This window comes from Pocillopora damicornis, chromosome 2 (assembly GCF_964200805.1).
Source record: "Pocillopora damicornis chromosome 2, jaPocDami1.2, whole genome shotgun sequence".
Taxonomy (NCBI): domain Eukaryota; kingdom Metazoa; phylum Cnidaria; class Anthozoa; order Scleractinia; family Pocilloporidae; genus Pocillopora; species Pocillopora damicornis.
Window position 1 is genome coordinate 23,507,426 of NC_142671.1, and position 20,045 is coordinate 23,527,470.

Below are 20,045 nucleotides of genomic sequence, written 5' to 3' on the forward strand. Positions count from 1 at the left end.
CAAATTCTTTCATAACAGAGCGACAATAAGGATCTGCGCGAAGAAGCCTTTTATTATTATTTAACGTTCCCATTCGCTGGTCAAAAACACGCTACATTTTATACTTTGGTTTGAGCGAGAGCATTTGATCCAGTCAACCGATAACTGCGAATGAAATGCTCAAAAATTACGGGGACTGACAAGAGAACAATTGATGTCAACTGAGCACGAATTTCAAAGACGCTTTCAAAGATGTTTCGGGACGGAAACAAAGTTTGTTTAATTGTATACATAGGCAATTCGCACAGTGATTCCCACAACAATCTGAGTAAAAGTCTATATTAGAACCTTTCAAGACTGCCCAGCCGCTTCTTCAAGCAAGCGCGCTTCTTCACGGAAAGAAAAAAAGTCATCAATTAATGGTTTGTTGACGATCAGACAATACACAATACTATGAAAGCGTTTAAAAAGCTTTGAATACTTTCAAGGTCTTGATGCACTGAAAGGGGTTTTATTATGACAATAAACCGCTCTAACAGTAGATATTTCAAATATAATTGGTTATGACGCTTTTTAATTCTTCGCTTGAGACAGACAGCTTTCTCGCAACTTGTTTGGCGCGCATTACAACAGGCCAGCAAAAATACTTAAAAATACTTGTACCTTCGCTTCAGTTTCGATTTCTTTTACGATAGTTGTGTGGCATATTCCATTCGTATTTTAAGATACAAACTGTCGTCCTTTCTCTACCTCGAAATTCTGCGTTTATTTGCGGGAAAAAGGAGAGAACTTTACACAGCCGACAGCCGCTCTCCATGTAACAAATTTACCCTTCTGTCCCCCGGCAAGTTTGGCGTTGCTCTAGACAACTTCTCCCTAAGCCCACCCCGAGAAAGAAAGATTTTGTCACATTCAGGTCATTAACGAAGATTTTGAATCTCGCGCTCGGAAATCGGATACGCGTCGGTTCTTTCAAACCTTTGTTCTTATAACAAAAGAGCCTCAAAGCTGTCAACAATGACAATGCCCATAAAAGGATAAAAAAATCGTGCCGTTGTTACCAAAATCCCAACCCAAAGTTTGATATGAAATGGAGAAAATCAAAGCCAAATGAACTCAAGTGTCACTAAAAATTTTTTTAAAAGTCAAAGACCCGAAGTTATCAGGGTTTTGACAAATTTGCGAAACGTGCAACTTGTGAGTTTTTTCGGCTTTATTTTTGTTGCTTGTTGGATCAGGACCTAATTAAAGGTCCATGCCGATAGAAGAATTGGGCAGTTCTTCGCTGGTTTCTTCCATATTTCAAAGAGAAGGAAAACTGCACCGCAGCTAAACAGGTAGGAAACTCTGAAGCCAGGTGCTTCAAGGTGCTCAAGTCATCTTATTTACGCACGGTCGTACGTAAATAAAGATTTTGTTCACAGCGGCTCACTAGGACTTATATAAGGCAAGCATGTGCGCTATGTTATAAATAATTTTCCACTATAAAACGATTTTTCTAAAGAGTATCCCCCCTCCCCCCAAACATACTATGACCTTGTGTTAAATCTCTGTATATGAAACTGAGCTGGGCAATCCCCTTAAAAATTTCAGTTCTCCGAAGGCTGAGTTGAAACTCTTTGAGAGAAGTACCATCCACTAGCTACAATACAAAATAATCAATGAATTTTTAAGCTAGCCTTATGGCCAGGTGACCAGGTATCACAAAGAAATCAACTGTGGTTACAGTCTCGACTCCAAACTTCTTCTTAATTCCTGGAAACTATGGCTGCAATGCTTCAATTGAAAAGCTAGTTTGACACCATATTTTGAGTTGAAAAGATCCTCGATAAGGAGGTCTAGTAATAGAGCTCCCTCTGGTTCATGCTCAGCTCACATCTGAATTTGCTGTATAAAAGTCGAAGTTGCGGAGCCTCACCCACAAATTAGGGTTACTATATTTATTACCCTGTGATTGTTACATCTGCATGATGTTCCTTACGATCCTTTTCACAATCCGGGCATTTACTTTCGTCTATCCCCAGGCCACACTCTGTGATCCAGATGTGACCTTCAAAGTGAGAATAAAATTTCAAAAATCAATGAGATTCACTTGTAAAAAAGGCTGGTGTTATTGTTAAGTTAGCCCTTCAGACATTTTTTAAAGAAAAGATTGAAAACCATTGTTAATTTTCTGTACTTAGACAGCTCCTATGCCGCCCTGCTGCTGTTACTTTGGACAATGAGCTGGTTATAACTTTCCAGTAAGTAATGGGTTCTTAAGAAAATACACCAAACCTTGGTATAAATAAGTGAAAAAAGAGAGTCTAAATCCTAATCTCGGGGCCAGTACAATTCTATGAATTTTACCAAACAAATAATTATAAATAAAACTTACCTCTTGGACACTTGAGCCAACGAGGCTGTGCCAGACACTTTGATTTAACAATCACACTTTGTTTGTCCCTTAAAATCGCCAGTTTAAAAGCTTGAAGGTTTTGTTCCCGTCTTATACGTTGGATACGAGCAGTGTATCGATCTCGAAATGCTTTGCCTGAAAATTTCCTTAGCATTAGTCAACACGTTTTCGCACGAATCTGATGAATTACAAACTGTCTATAAAACCTTTTCTTTTTAATGGAAAATTTTGTTTCGAAAATCACAAAATGATGGTGCAATGGTAAGGGTGGGGTAAACTGCACACTACTTTGCCACACCTAGATACCCAACAGTTGCCACTCAACGGTCGACCTATCATAACTAACACTTCATTTTTCATCTGCCAATACAAAGCCCTTACGTTTTCAAACTTGATCAATTACGTTACAGAACGAATGTACCGCGAACAGTACGCTTTTCACAATACGACGACAATTTATGGTGGACAAGTCACCGTTTGCGATGACTCACCTTTTCCTATCTAAAGGAAATATATGCTTATTCATACATTTTGAGAAGAAAAGTTGAGCAAAGATCATTAAAGAAAAACTTTAGTAGTCCATTCCCCCTCCTTTCGACCCTTGCATGTTCTTAACTGTTTCATCTCACAGAACTGCTCGAAATCGTATTATCGTACTGCACTGTAAACATAACTGTATTCTTACCAATCTTCCTTTCTGAGTCCAGTTCTTCTTTCATCAAGCCATCAGTAATACTCAGATCAACTCCATTGATTTCCAGCTGCATTATCAGCAATCTAAAATCAAAAAGAAGCTGCGTTCTATGCATTTCCTCATTAAGTTCCTCTAATTGCTGAGAATTGAGCGTTCGGTAGTTTAATTTCATGACGCGATCTCGGAGTTGTTCCACTTTACGATCGAATTTCTCCTTCATCTCCCGCGGAAGGTCTTCTCTCTCAAATTGACGGTGCGTGTTGGCTTTAAGGGTCTGGAGAAAAGACAAAAGGCTGATCTGGTTCCTTATCACATCGAGTGCTTCAGCCGCATGATTTGCCTGACCTAGCAATACCTCGATACTATCTCGGTCTTCGGGAAACTGCTTAATTCCCTGCAGTGCAAATAACAGACTCTCTACTTCTTGACCTCGAGGTATTTCAAAGGAGGAAGTATTCCCCTTAATATTCTCGAAGTCCGCTAGGATCTTCTTGACAACGTTGCCATATCTTAAGCTGGTACGAATCGGAACCCCGCACTTTGGGCAGAGCTTGTGTTGAACATCAACAGGCTTCCCACCCTGTGTTAAGTCGGCCTGATCCATCCACTGATCCATCATTTCCACTTCGAACACGTGACCACAGTCCGCCAGTTCAACGAATCGAGCGTCTGGTCCGTCTTCTGTACCGAAAAAGATTTCTGTGACTTCGTCCTTATGACACTCTCGGCACTTCTTTGGACATGGTTCCCCACAGAGACCAATACAAGGATGACCACACGACGGAAGAGGCTTTGTACATGGTTCATTGCAACGAGGGCGATCACAAAGCTCGCTGCATGACTTTGTGCACTCATAATGTTGGCATCGCCAAGCACATTTCTCTTCACATGGATCGCAAGGATCCCCGCACTTCTTACTGCATTCGTTGTGTTCGCAATAGTTGCAGCACTTTACCGTGCATGGTGGACAGATCCTAGCGCACGCCTTAGAGCATGTGTGCCCACAGAATAGTGTTCGGCGACAATCATTTGTGCAAGGTATGTGGACTCGACCGCCTATACAACTACCGCAATCACCTAGTGAACATAGAGAAATAGGAATCAGCGGGTTCAAAGTGAATGTGTGAAGTTGTAATTGTCACTATCCAATCGTCCCGAACTGTTTACATTCTCTAAGACCCATATTCATCCTGATATATTAAGCCCCAGAAATTGTATTCCCGTAACAAGAAACTGTTGGGCAAAATTCGAAAACTTGTCGCTTAGAGCAAGCCAATGAAACAAGTTCGTCATTTCAAAAGAATGAAAAACGACTTCAAAGTCTAATCGGTGCTATCGGGTTTTTAAAAAGTCCCACGCATCTCCCGCGAATTAAATGAAAACCTATTTCAACTTGACTGAAACAAATTAACCACCTTTATGCACAGAAACGTTTTGAAACCTGTAGAATTGCTTCTATAGGTAACCACGGTTTTTAACAGACTTACCAGCACATTCGTGTCCACATTTTAAAATCACTTTACAGGGCGTTTGGCATTTAACTTGAGCGAGATCATTGCAGAGGTAACAAGGAACTTTCTGGGGGTGACCACATCCAGGAAGGATCTTATCTAAGGGTTCCCGACAAGGCCCGCATATTTGGAAGCATCTCTTGGGGCACTTGTGATTCAGATCGCAAAGTGTTTTGGTACAAGGCTTTTTACACCGATATTCTTCGTGATCTGGGTCCATGGGGTGACACATCAAATCACACACGTGACCACACTGGAGTCGAAAGACACATGGTACGGTGCAGCCTCCCTCGGGTGCCTTCTTGAAGTCGTCTGCAACTGAAGCGTGGATCACGTTTTGCGGATGGTTTTGGCAAGTGAGTTTCAAAGCATTTCCTACATTTCCTGAGTCTCTCATGTCGTTTATAATTTTGTTCCACAACAAACTCTTGTTCGCGAGTAGGGAGAAATTACCAATACAGAAAAAACCTTTCTTCGCTCGAGATAGCGCCACACAAACTCGGTTTTCTATCTGCAGGAAACCAATTTTGCCATCCTCGTTGCTTCGAACGAGCGAAAGCAAAATTATGTCATTTTCCTCTCCCTGGAAGTTATCCACAGCACAGACTCTAACACCTCGAAAGATTTTGTTTGCCATTTCTTTTTTTAATTGGGTCAATTGCCCAACGTAAGCCGTTAGCACTGTGATTTTTTCTTTTTCGTAGCCTTGGAGAATGAAGTAGCGACAAAGGGCAGCTATGAACCTGGCTTCGTGTTCATTTGACCTACTCCTTCCCTCCTCCAGAAAATCCTAAATGTAATGAAAAAGAAAGAAACAGTCATAACTATATTGCCTATTTCAGATCTTATTTTTAGTCGGACGGAAGAGGTACATAGAAAGTAGAGATAAATGCCAAGCCAAAGTTGTTTATAATGTACAAAAAATTAATACTCATTATTATTATTGCTGTTTTGACTTTCCCTAACAAAAATAACGGTAACAACCATAGCTTGTTACCCCTCACGTGGCTGGCAGCTATGTAAATCTTTCGGAAATGTTTATTGCTTGACTAGCCTGTTACACCAACATGGCCGCCGTTTTTTGTTTGAGTAGACAATTATCATAGCGTGACGTCATTTGAGTACGATCCATAGCAAACAAAAAGAGCTCAAAGTTGCACGGAATGTCACAGGTAAGACATTTTACTGATCTCGATGCTTTCGATCTTATCTTTTATATTGAAGATCAGTGAACGTGAGAGATGATTTTCATGGTTTGTACACAAGTATTCAAACAATATTTAAATATGTCCTAGGACTTATCAACCTACATTGTTATATGGGTAAAACAGGAAAATATCCTCCTCTCTTCTTTCTTTAGTTTACTTCCGGGGCGATTCACAAGTGTGGCTATACGTAAACAATATCGGCGAACAACACCTCACTAAGGTCTTACACAGCTTGACATGATCAACGTCCTTATCTAATTTTATTTTCATTGCAAAGGTAGAAACTGAACTAAATTTTTAGTCATGTAAAGGAAACTCGGCACAGTTATTTGCCCTCCTTAAAATAAAGAGGAAGATCTGATTGTAAGTTTGCGGACGAAATCCTGGGGACCATGTACATTGTCCCCCCCCAACCTGGCGAAAGGGCAAACCCGAGAAACACTTAAGGAATTTGTAATATATCTGTCTTCAACTCACCTCACTTTCGGTGTGATCCACAAAAAACACATTACGAGTCACACCCATAATGTTCTCAAAATTCAGCACTGACTTGTGGTTTTCCAGTTTTGGATTGAAGTAAATATGCTCCAACATTTTGGAAATTTCAGGTCTCATGCGATGCTGTTGTCGCAATCGTTCATAGGGCATTCCATTCTTCACCATTCTCTCGAAGAGCGACACGTCCAAATTATAATCCTTGGCGAGTTCGTAAACTGTAGGGTTGGGACGGAGCTGCTGATGATCGCCAATCAGAATCAAGTGCTGGCATGCGGGAGTTAACGATGTAACAATGTGTGACTCCAGTACTTCAGCGGCTTCTTCCACAATGGTTATTCGGGGTTGCAATTCTTCCAGAATTTTGCTGTACTTCGCCGCACCTAAATAAATATTTAAAAAATGAAAAAAATAATGAAAAGAAAAGACTATCGTCAATTACTGTGGGCAAACAGAACATAGCAGGAATGATCAAATATTTCTTTGATCGTACTTGTGGCGAAGTCCAATCAGATCATGCATACCATTTTGAGTTATGTTGTAAAGGTTGATGAAAGAGATAAGGTATTTTTAACCATACTCACCAGTTGTGGTCATCCCGATGACATTTGCCCTCCTTAGAATGAACAAGTCCAGCTGACCTGTTTGCTGCTTAAGTTCGCTGACACCTCTCTCAAAGTCAAAGAGGAAGTACCTCATCTCTTGGCGACAACGCTCTCGTACGTCCTTTACCCAACGCCGATACAACCTCCAGCGGTCTTCCTGGCTCAAATTCCAAACATCTGTGATCTACAGTAGAGAAACTTATTGATGTTATTCTAATAAACTTTAAATCAGGAAAGATCATCTTTCAGTACGCTATAGCTTGGTTTGGGTTGGAGTAACTATCAAAATTCGATACCTTGACTTTGATGCAGAACTATCTGTGTAAACGCAATAATATGAAATGTTAGCATTTTGCAATTGCGGCACCTGGTTTTCATTCATCAGCTTTAGAAATTGAGAAAAATTGAGAGTCGTAAAAAAAAATATTGGACTTTGTAAGAATAGATTGCTTAGACAAAAGATAAGTCTAAGAGAATTTGAAGACAAATAGGATCTGAAATGCTCACGAAAATCAACATATCAAAACATATCCTAATTAACAGATAAGAAATCTTAGGCAAGATTTAAATTAGCAGTCTAAAGCAGAGCCCTTTACCTAATTTTTTATATCAGGGTTACATATAGTTCTCATAAACACTATCTGGTGCGTCAATTAATTAATATGAATGTAACTACACTCACTACACTTTACACTAACCATTTCCGCCCTCTCCTTGGGCATGATATCGTCTTTACTCAGTTCAAAATGCATGATCTTCTTGAGTTTCCTTATCAGACGATATGCGTTCTGTATTTGCCACTCATCACCGCGTTCCTCACCGTGATCGATGAATGGATTCACAACTTGGAGGAGGTCCTGAGGTTTTCCCGTGGGTTTTGACTGGTAACCTTCGTCGTCGTCATCTAACAATCTTTGGTTTTCCATAACATTCGCTTCATACAAAACATCCCCATCGTCTCCGTTTTCTTTGTCTTCACCGTCTTCCTCTTCTCTTTCTTCCCCTTCTTCTACATATTCCCTTCCTCAAGAAGATAAATGAAATGATGATTATTACCAGGTTGTAAACTGCGACCGTCGTAAAGAAGATAATCATTTCATCCTAAATAAAATAAAACTCCACTCCACCTTCCCTTTCCTTAGCATGCGTAGGTTAGAAAGGATCTTGACTTAATAACGTTCTAAAGATTCCAAATCGAAATGCAATCATCTAATAGACTTAACTTATCCTCAAAAAATTTCAGAATGATTTAATTTTACTATTTCCATATGTTAGTTTTCCTAGAATGCCTGTATAACTAGACGTAATCTAGCATGAGGATTTTCAAATTTTCGGACCGGACCTGTATCCGAATAACACTGTACCACTCGGCCGGCAAAAGATAGATTTCCAAATCAAAATGGCAGAGTCTAGCGAATAAACTTTTAGCAGAAACTGGTGTTAAAGTCTAGAGAAGATAGGACGAAATCCTGGATAAAGCTTCAGAGTACCTTATTGGTACTAAAGATTGGTGAGTCTTTTTTTTTTTTTTTTTTCGCGTTTTTCGCTATTGATAAAAAAAGCGAAATTAAAGACCCGCGAATCAAGATCCTCGCGAAATTTAAACACTCGAAATATAATCCCCTATAGAAAATTCAAATCACAGAAAAATTATCATCGTGTAATAACAGCAACATATCCATGACATGTATCGACAACTGTACTAATGATTCACGCCTATTTTACATCTCTTATTGAGAAATGACGTTAATTTGCAAAGATTTCGCATATGGAGTAGGGAATCTAGCTTTTTATGTCCATCTGCATTGCCAGATTCAGATTTATTTAAAAGATCTATCATTTCATTTTGGATAATATGCGTTCTTTTGAATGCCATAATAATATAGGGCTTTGATTCTAATTTTCATGGTCTGCCATGCGGTTGTCTGTGCGTAAGGACAAGGTATCGTCTTTCCCACTTTGACCCAATGATTTTTAAATATAATAATACGGAATTCGACACTTACTCAGCTAAGTCAAAACATTTTTATTCGCCGTTGATCACTAACAAAGCTTACCATCCAAAAAGGTTCAATACTCTATTAACCGATTTAGAGATTTCAAACGCGTTGCAGGAAGTGTTGTCGATCCCCCATAACGTTGCAAGTGAAACTTATTACTATTCTTTTCAGTATAAATTATTAAATAATATTCTGTTTAAAAAGACCAAATTATTTAAAATTGACTTATTTAGTCAGAGAAGTGTTCCTTTTGCGCAAAGAAGACTTAAACCATCTCTTTTATGACTGCTCCTGTGTGCACGCTTTTTGTAAGAGGTCTTTTGATACCGCGCGGAGATAATATGTGGTTGGCTTATTCAAAATCTGCTCTATTTTTTTTTTTTTTTATAAACGAACTTAAGCTCCGAAATGTAATTGAAGCATCTGCACTGTGTCTGTGATGTGCTGCAATCTACATTTCATGAATTGTATCTGCCTCACCAAGTGGGAGTATTGTTTAGTGTGTAGAGTAAGCTAATATTTATTTAAATTCGTAATGCAAGTAGTGTAAGTATCACATACTTTGTAATGTAAGCTAGTTTAAGAGAAAAATCTTTGTGTAAGTGGTCATAATCGTGAGTATCGACCGGAGCCCATTAAGTAATGGCTCCTGGTATCGACAAGTAGAGATAGCAATAGGGATAGTAATGCAAGTAACGTAAGCACTGTAAGTATCGTAATTACTGTAAGTGTTTTTAGAAGTGTTAGTACTACACTGTTGTCATTTTAGTTGCAAGTTAATAAAGACAATTGTCAACCGAAAAAAAATACTTCCAACTGTGTACAATGTCCGTAGAGCACAGATACCGATAGACCGAATAACTTTTTATTTAAACGTTATCAAATCAGAAGAGATCTAGGACAGTTTACTTATACCTACCATCTATTTCGCAAACATCTCCTTGACTAGGATTTGCCGAGTTAACCAAGAGCTTTAACCAGTGTAGCATTGCACTGTGTTTTATACTATCATTTTCCACAAAAGGTTGCTTCAAGGATCGGTAATGGGCTTCTGTCATGCTCTGGGCACGATAATGTAAGGCTTCCTCATGAAAAACATGTTTACGACATTTCTGCAGGCCATCGGTTGCTTTTTGTAGTTCTGATTCAGCGCGTTCAATTTTCTTATGAGCTTCATATAACTCCTTTCCGATATCGCTGGGAACTAACTTCGCCTGTGAAAAGAGAGTATTTAAAGATTAACGGGATTATAACCACCCTCAAATGTGAAACTAAGTAGATTTAGTGCGTCGAAGATTTACTTGCAATGATAATCATAACAATTCGGACCATACTTCTCAAAAAGATAAACTTGGATTTAATGCCACAAAACGGGGAATAAAAACGATGATGTACCGGTTAAAAGCACAAGTAACATTATTATTCCTCAGAAACTATATTATCTCACCACTCAACTCCTCTTTCTTCGTCGTTCTTGGTCAAATGATAGAAGGATGTTGGGCCCAGTTTGCCCGAACAGCAAGGGCAATAATGGAACCTTCGTTTCGGCCTTTTAGAGGGTTGTGTATCATTTTGAAAATATTTGCAAGAAAGGAGATACAAGTACCACGTCAAACATTTCTCCTAATTCCATGTATAGATGGATTAAAAGAAATGGGATGGAATTTAAGTAGTAAATTTTATCCGGCAATAAATGTGCCTCAAATTATGCTCACCATGCGCATGCGGTGTTTCAACTCTGACAAACTACATTCCTTCATAATCTCACTCTGACTTCGGCCTCCAATCCGCACAATCCCCTTGGGATGAAACTGATGGATTCCCTCCAGAAACTGATCTAGTGCATGGTTCGTATAACAGATAATCAGTATTGGATGATTCTCTGAACGTCGAGAGATAATCTTCCTTTGACTCCTTCTATTGAAATCCCACTTGCTTTTGTTATGCAACAAGACATTGGCAATCTGCAAGACACAAATAAGGTGATACAGGATTTGATAGACCAGCACATTTTGTTGAGGTAGACAGTTTTCTACCTTGCCAACTTTCTGCATTTGCAAGGAGCATCAATCGTAATACTTTCAAACCTACCTTCAACCCAATAAACGTCTTTCCAGTACCAGGTGGTCCTTGAATGACTGCAAACTCGTTGGTTAGTGCCATCTGCAGCGCCCTGAACTGAGAATCATCAAGATCCAGATCTTCTGCAGAAGGCCAGGAGGACAGTTTGAGAAGTGGTACGGAAGTTCCTTGAAAACAAAATTGCAAAGATAGTTCCAAGACAAGTTTTATATGAGAGGGTGGGTACTCATAGCATCAAGTGTACCTATCAACTTTTTATTCGCCGCGGGTGATTCTTAAACATAAATAATTGCGTAAAGTGTTTGCCTGCCTATAACCCTTTTCCAAAGTACTGGCATAATAAGAAGTGGACCCTATCGGTTGTTCAAAGGACGAATAACGCAATCCGACGGATAAATCGTTATCCTGCGGATAAGAGTTAATAACACGTACCGCGCTATCCACCTGATAGAGATGTATTCAATGAATAGCATTGAAGAGCATACATAGAAAAAGGGATGTATACCTGATTAATAGACTGAAAGTGCAAGCAAGCTCCTGAGATCAATCTTCAAATAGTCAGGTAACGTCACACAGTTCAAAATAAGTTATACACTCACCCTTCAAACGTGCACGCGTTCTCGCTAAAGCAACCCAACTGTTGATGAGAATGAAAGAAGTCTTTCAGATATGGCATACTTTATCGCCATAGAAATGATATCATTATTAAATGGTATCAAAATGATGAACCCAGATAACTAAGCTAGTCTAAAGTAATCCATAAAATTACTCGACTTAATTGTTCTTTTGATCTGCAGCTAATATAATGGTTCATGCCTAATATGCGTATATCGAGATATGAATGCACACGGAGAGTTTTCACGAAGAAAGAGTCTTCTCACAATTGTGTCCGGTTTCCCTTGTAATTACGTATTACCCGAAAACTATGAATAAAAGGCAAAGCAGCAACGAACAAGAACTGGTTCAAGAGAAAAACTTAATTCACAGAAACGCTAAATTTGCTTCGTGGAAGTGAAAGGTAAAGTTTCCGCACAACCCCATACTATTGTAAAACAAATCTGTTTTCCCAACGGAAATGTATTGTTTTTGTCATTGTTTCCTCTGTTCAAGAACTGAATGCATAATGTAGGATGTGGCTGTGCGGAAATTTTACCAAGTGAAAAACGTACGAATTTCCTGCACATACGAGAGCCGCATGATAGATTCACCGTGGTTGAATCATTGTTTACTTTAATTCACGGCCAAAAAATGCTGAGCTTTGGGGGCTGTCCTGGTGTACCGGTACACGAGGGAATTCCTATTGTTTTCATAACCATACATGGACTTATGACACAGTTCGTTAATGTTTCCTTCTTTTGTGTACCGGTACACGAGGACACAACCGAGCTTTGTGTTGAAAGTTCTGAAAATTGTACGATTTAAAACAAATCTTCTACTGAACAATACTCTAAAAACATATTAACACTTAAAAATAGTATTTACCGTTCGTAATAAAGAAGATTCCAAAAGTCGCACAGCTTCACTTGAAGTCAGCGAGTGATTTTCAGCCATTATTCGCATCGCGTTTGTGAATAAATTTCGTTGACTCCAAAGCTAATTACGTCGCTTGAAAAAGTCACACGTTCATTGTTTTTCCCACCAAGGATCATTAGCATTTTAAGTTTTCATTATGAGCTCTATCAGGTTTATCTCAATCGGAGTAAATCGGAAAAACAACCTTGAAAGTTTTGAAATCTTGCGGCTAATCTGGACGAGAACTGAGGCAAACCTACACACGTCATAGTATGACGTAAGGCTTCTTATACTATTGAGGCATCGGAACCTACAGACACGCCAAGATTTTAGACTACGAAAAGGCCGCAATGAGCGATCCCAGCTTCGGTTTTAATCAACTTTTCTGATGCCTCACCTTTAAAGTAATGAACCTTTAAGCTGGGGATTTTTTGTTATTCGTGTACTAATAATATACATGGAAAAATTACTCAGTTCTGATTGGTTAAGATAAATGCAGTTTTCAGGTAATTCAGTGCAGAAGAGAGTTAATTAAGTGCAGAAGAGGGTTAATTCAGTGCAAAGAAAGAAAAAAAACAGACATTCTGATTGGTCAATAATCAAAGAAACTCACAGATAGCCAATCAAATGCGAGCCTTCATGATGTCGCAACAAAATTTGAAAACTTAAACAACGAAAACACTGTAAAAAGCACTGTTTTTTTGTTGTTGGTTTGGAAAAAGTGGTGTTTAGAGAAGGGAATTGCCGAGGAAATCGATAATTATGAGCAGACCCAGCTTAACACTTTGCTCGAGCGATCCGACGCCGAAATTAAAAACAAACATGTTTAAACCTCGGAAACGACAATTCCATTTCATCGAAAGTGATTGGACACAGACTGAACAATTCCTTGAACTGTTTAGCCGGACTTTGAACTTTTTTGCACCTTAAAGATGTGAAGATATCATTGCATCAGTATTGTTTTGATCGTACGCGGTTGTTTTTACCGAACGCACGGTTTGAATAACTTATTTTTTTGCACTTGATGCGCACGCTTTGCTTATGTTTAATAAGCCATCTCGTATTTTTCCATGTATATTATTAACACGTAATCACATGATTTTTCTCGTGCAATTCGGAATAAACAAGCACTTGTTAATTTTTTCAAAGACCACAAATTACACGAGTCCGTAGGGCTCGTGCAACTTTGTTAGTCTTTAAAAAAATTTACTCGTGCTTATTTATTCCAAATTGCACTCGAAATCATGTGATTACCTATACAAACACTTTTATGGTTACACTTGTGTTGTTTTTGTCTTTCGTACACGGCATATGCGATCGATAGGATGCTCAGATAACGTCGTAGGATGCACTTTGAAAACTAGAGGCCAAAATACTAGAAAATGAAATCAGAGCGGTGTAATAAATCCTTAACGGACATTCTATTCACCTCTCGTATTTTCCTCGCCCCGACGGGTTCGGAGAAAAAATACTACGCAACTCGCATTATATCCGCGCATACTATTTGTTAGTAAACCGAATAAGGTGTGTATACACAATTAGTGGCTTATTAGGAATTATAATTATAGTGTTTCACCCCCCCCCCCCCCCCCCCCATTTTTCCTCTCGTACCTCTTAATAGTATCTGTAGTATCCTGGTTCATGTTCTTCATAATAGGTGTAAAGTCAAAAGTTACTTCTTCGTGCAGTTCACTCCTTAAATAAGAAGGGGGCTCGACATATTCTTGGCAATTTACAATGTACTTCTGTGGGTTAATCATAAGAGTAAGCGTCATGAAGAGAAACCATCAGTTTTTATCCTAGTAAAGAGCACAGATTTCTACCTTGAAAAGTCTGATCTACTGCTATAACCGCTGTAAACAAATTTTTTGTATTGTGTAAATAAGGCAAATAGAAGATGATCATGATCATGTGAGTTGTGCGGTGGAACTAAAATGTAGAAGTTTCCATCTAAAATCCACATACATGAGAACTACCGTAAAGGAATTTATAAGGAAGGGATCACCTGTACCTGAAAAGGGAACTCAGTTGGATCGATGGCTTGCAGTCCATTCAACACGTGACGATACGCTTCAAAGTAGGAAGTACTCTCTACCATCTGATACACATCACCTTCTTCAAGTCTCACGTTATCAGATGATTCGATGAATTGTATGTCCAGCGTACCCTTAAAAAGGAAGCACACGAGACAAAAAATACATTTGTTAACAACTGCATCTTGAACGAACGTCTCCCATTAATACGTTTGTATACTTGTGAGCAGGATGCACACATATATTAAGAAGCCTAAAAGTCGCCCAAAATTTTGCCAAAACAGCCAAATGTCGGACGAAATTACTTGAGCAAAGGAGGAGAAAATGCTCATTCAGCTTGCTCATTAAGACAGGTAACCATTCTTAGTGGATTGTAAAAGTAAAGCCTTTAGACCGGCCCAAGTGGGGCTGGCGCTGGCTGAGGCTGGCGCTTAAGTCCGGTTTCCTTTAGCATGAAGCGACTAGGAGTATTGCTACTCCTCCCTGGATGGGATGCTAGTCCATCACAGGGTTACCCCCAGCATATTTGCTGGTACCCATTTGTACACCTGGGTAAAGAGAAGCACTGTGAGAGTAAAGTGTCTTGCCTAAGAACACAACACGGTGACCCCGGCCAGGGCTCGAACCCGAACCACTCGATTCGGAATCGAGCGTACTAACCACCGCCACCGCGCCTCCATAAAGTGGATTGCGTCCAGATAATATTGCGTCATTAAAATTGAAAAGATATCTGAAATCTTCTCGATAGCTTCGGCAGAATTCCTTTCCAAAAGGGGTAGAAATATTTCAAGAAATGTTCGCGGAAGAGCAATAATGGAAGAGACTTTGCCAAAAAAAAAAAGAGAAAAGGAGTGGGAAATCACCACGTAATGTTCATTCATTTTTTATCCACTAGGTTAAACTTACTCGTCTTATCTCTGAGAGCTCCCTGTTGGCCACCGTTGCAAACACAATATTTTCAAAGTGATCTGAGGACAAACACAACAACGAGCCGAAGATAAGCCGTTTACTGTTTTCCCACCGTACTTTTTTGAGCTTGGAGTTGTCAAACTCGACCTTGCAACGGATACCGTGGGAAGTGCATACAGGGTACAGTAAGCGAACACCATTGTAAACGTGTATGTCCTGTAAGGCACCAATCTTGTGGGAGCAAGAACGCTCTAAAAACTCTGTGATCCCCTCACGAAGAGGCCGCTGGAAATCCTCTCGTAAGAGTCGAAACTGTACGTCTAAATAGTGTTCCGCGTCTTCATAGGCACCACTAACTTTGTTTTTTCTGATAAAAGGTCTTCCTCCTGTCAAGATGTCCTCCTGAGTAGGAACAACACTAAGACATCGGAAGTTTTCGGGCGGACTGACGTCATCATTGTCTTCGGCTAAGAGAGCGAGAAAGATTTGTTTGATAACAAAAACGTACAATTATAAAGGGCAAAGATTGCTTATGAATGTTTAAAAAGAATGAAAGATTCTTACCAATTCTCCGTGGTTTCATTTTCCTTTGCTTTTCCTCTTCTTCTTTCCTCTTCAACTCCTCAGCTTTTTCGATTCGCATTTGCATCATTTCATCCACCCCTTTCACGAGTGCTTCATCTTCCAACTGCCCCGAATCGAACGCCAACCTGATTGCACAATACAGGTCTGACAGAGGAAGATCAGAGTGAGAGTTTGGAAATCTTCGAAGCAATTCGTTCATCATTTGTTCAACGTTCCTTAAATACGCAACCACATCGAAAGGCGGGATTGGATCCACAAAGAGCCTGTTCAGGTTGCGCCTCAGGTGCAAATTGAGAAACAAAGACCCCGGTAATAGACTTAGTAGTTTATAAAGATCATCCCTGCTTTTGCTAGTGCAAGCTTTCGTGAAAATGTTTACTAATAAAACAATGCTGTCGTCTGTGATTGTTGACTGCTCTTTAACTAAGTATTCGGTGGAACGAAAGCAACTTTCTGATGTCAAATGGAGAACAATGTCGTCCGGGCTTTTGTTCTTCAGATTCTGGAGGTCCTTGAGTTTCAATTGTCCCTGAGACTGAATACTTCCAGTGTCTCCTCCAGCCCCTCTTCCATCACCCCTTTCACCATTTGTAGCACTACTCTTCCAACCACCTCTCCAACTTCCTCTTCCTCCTCCACCCCTTCCAAAACCTGCCCGACCACCTCGCTTACAGCCTTTCCAACTCTCTCTTCCTCTCCCACCGGGCAAACTACTACCAGCCACCTCTCCAGCTTCTCTTTTAACATCCAATGTCCCCTCCGGCCCTATGCTATTTCCGATGGCTCCACCAGCTTTTCCTCTAACGCCCCTGCCACCACCTCTACCACTGCCACGCCAACCACCTCTCCAACCTCCGTTTCGTCTCCCTCTGCGATCTCCTCGTCCTTTCCAAATTTCCCTGGTTTGCTCCATTAGGATGTTTCTGACAAAAATAAGAGGAAGATCACTCAGTTAAAAAGTGAATTTCACATATGCCTTCCAACTATGAAATCAGAAGGTCTCTGCTACCAAACCTTTTGCGGAACTTTTAAATCTCTCCTTATTCGACAACCAAAAATTCCGAAAGACCGACGATAATAGTCCTACATGCAAAGGACAAATCAAGCCATAATAACGGCAAATAATATCACTGTTGAAATTTTAATTTGAAAACTTTTATGCAGTACTTAGAAAATAAATGCATATGGTTTAGGAGGGTAAATGACCCCTCTCATTAAAAAAAGTCTGTCATTCACTTGGTATCAAAGAACAGCTATCCATATCTAACACACCATAGCTTTGATCGGCTTTTACCCTCCCATTCGCGCATGTGCTTGTAACAAGGTAGAAGTTGGTATCAGTTCTGATCACAGACAATTCAGGCTTTTTAGCAACTTCATTTTATGTAGGTATAAATACAATAAAGAAGGATTGGGAATAAGATTAACAAGGCAAGCACTGTTCAAAAAATGTGGAGATTCTTTGTTCAGTTAAAAATACTCCTACCATGAACAAATAAAAGATACCGGGCATGAATATGCATTAAGAGTCTTTTATGCATTGATTGCGTAAATAAAGAGAGACACATTTTCTGATCTATGATCCTGTAGAACTCTACAAGCTACGCATAAAAGCCATGGTAATCAGTTATAATGTTTACAACAGAACGCACGAAAGTCATTGTTTTAACCCTTTAACTCCCAGATCAATTGTGTAATTCTCCTCATTATCAACCATGAAATTCTTATAACGTTCGTTCAGATAATTTAGTATTGCATCAACTAGTTATCCCCAAATTGATATTTTTCTTTAATCTCATAAGTTATTTGGTTGATTTTATATTGATATTGTGAAGAGAAATTCTGTCTTAGTCACTCATAGGAGTTAATGGATTAAAACCAGATCAGTACAAAAGCATTCTGGATTATCAACGACGTATGTGATTACTGCCACGTGTCAGATATTTACATGTTGAAAATGGACACCCACATCATGAGATATCCGTATTCCGTTCTAAGAACGAATCCTTAAGCGACGGTTAGCAAAATTTCACTCAACCACTCGATTGGACACGCGCCATATTAACTTTTGTATAGAAATAATTAAATAAAAATGGGATTTCGTTCGACGATTTGTCAGCGAAACTGTTCCGGACAGTTCCTGATGTCGATTCCTGATGTCGATTCCTGATGACAGTTCCTGATCTTAGCTCATAAAACCGGGTTATCCCGTAGATATTCACTCTTAGGATCAGTTTACAAATTTCGAGCAAATTTGGCGCTCACTTCAAGAAGATCATAACAAGATGTTTTGCATATTTCTTTATTTCCGGCTTGGATGGAGTGTTCTCATCATCATGACCGGCCTAACGTCAAGCCATTCCAATTTTCAAGATTCGAGCTAACTTGTTAACTTTCGAAAATTTGGTCACAAGTCATACATTTCATATATTTTAAATCCGTCATACACATCATACACATTGTTACTCTAAAGAATATAATTAAATATGCACGAAGGCCAACCTAAAGCTCTTTACAGCAATGGCAAACTGATTATTTCGCCGACCTATTTCCACTCTCTATCGGATAAAAGGTGCTGCACATTGTATGTGTTTGCTAGAGGTGGCACAGGTAGCGCTTTGCTAACAGTCTATGCAAACTAAGTCTTGAATTTCTATGCAATTGATCCCTTGCGAGATAGTGGTAGCTAAGTTTGAGATTGCCGATAACTTCTATTGTATGTATAAGTAACTCTCTCTCTACTCTTTACACTCTGATTCGACACTGATAGATAAGGTTCAAGTTAGCGAAGTGAGATCTAGATATAAACTATGTAATGAATCTCGTAATGCCGGCTCAGATACTCTAGATATTTTGATTGCAATATTACATTCGGATACTTGAATATTTGCGTATAAGTTTTAGCTCCGCATTACCTCAAATGCTAGACGAAGCCAACAAACATAGGCAAGCCACGGCTTTTGTGAAGGATTACACGACAGCTTGGTTTTTGTTCAATCGTCACATATCACCGTTGCATGATAAACTTCCTCATACGATTTTTCCAGAGCACAGATATAGAACTATCGCTATAGGAGCGACTAAACGAGAGCCAATTAAAATGCAGCAAAATTTCTTAGAAAGCGAAAGCTTTCTTCCGGGAAATGGGGAATTATGAGGTTACTTCCGCTGATAGAGAGCCTGAACCGAGCTTTTAGTTAAACTTTGACTCTGAAGGGTTTCAATGTTGAAATAAAACGGGAGTTCCAATGCTATCTATTTCAGGAGAAATAGCCACTTGATTATGTTTGCAGACCAGTTACAGCAACGCCGTGGAGAAATGGAGATGAGACATGACAGATTAAATGGATGGAATTCGGCCAAATACGATACCGTGTGCAATTATGAACCTGTTTTAGAGGTTTTCAATAGACAAACACTACATATTAGGTAGACACTAATAGGGAAAGGGGGATAGCGGAGAGGAAATTGACTCAATATCTGAGTGGTAGAGCCGGACAGGAAAATACTTGGCTCAAGTTCATGACGTACGCACCGAGCGTGGTGAGTTCCATGCGCTATAACCAATAGCCAAATATTTCCACGTTCGGTCAGACCTAATTCAGGTTATAAGTATTTTAATATAATCGGCGTTTTGAAAATTGCTCTGATTACGGTGTATAGACAGGAAATTGAATAAACATAGTTACCTTACGTCGAATATATGTCTCTGTGACCACAGCCTCAATGTTTGCTTCTAACCAAAATTTTTCCTATCAGTGAACAGGTTTTTCCGTGTTGTGGTATGTACAACTTGAATCTGCCGCATTATACGTAGTTCTATAAATCAGTTTTTCTCCTCAATAAAATAGTTTATTTTTTCTCAGTGGGCACGGTAACGAATCCTACAATGTTATCGGTTCTTAGCGCGGTCCGGTTCTTAGCGTGGTCTTATCTCGGCCCACGGCACGGCAACGCTTTCGTGAGTCGCCGAATATATCCTTACCTTCGCTGCCATTTTTCATAAATTTATCTCGTTTTTCCAGCTGGCCCGG

General features: G+C 39.5%; 1 protein-coding gene across 1 annotated transcript; it reads right to left on the bottom strand.

Moving 5' to 3' along the window:
- Positions 1–467: 467 nt before the first annotated feature.
- LOC113668992 (NFX1-type zinc finger-containing protein 1) lies at positions 468–19,108 on the bottom strand. The gene is made up of 16 exons (XM_089195168.1): positions 18,927–19,108; positions 15,991–16,934; positions 15,424–15,893; positions 14,496–14,651; positions 14,096–14,229; positions 11,572–11,609; positions 10,982–11,139; positions 10,606–10,854; positions 9,810–10,104; positions 7,589–7,914; positions 6,870–7,074; positions 6,268–6,668; positions 4,559–5,372; positions 3,063–4,148; positions 2,357–2,512; positions 468–2,029 (listed from the first exon to the last, which is right to left on the bottom strand). Exons 2-16 carry the CDS (start codon positions 16,922–16,924, stop codon positions 1,923–1,925), a joined length of 5,529 nt encoding a protein of 1,842 aa, XP_089051294.1. The 5' UTR covers positions 16,925–16,934; positions 18,927–19,108; the 3' UTR covers positions 468–1,922.
- Positions 19,109–20,045: the final 937 nt, after the last annotated feature.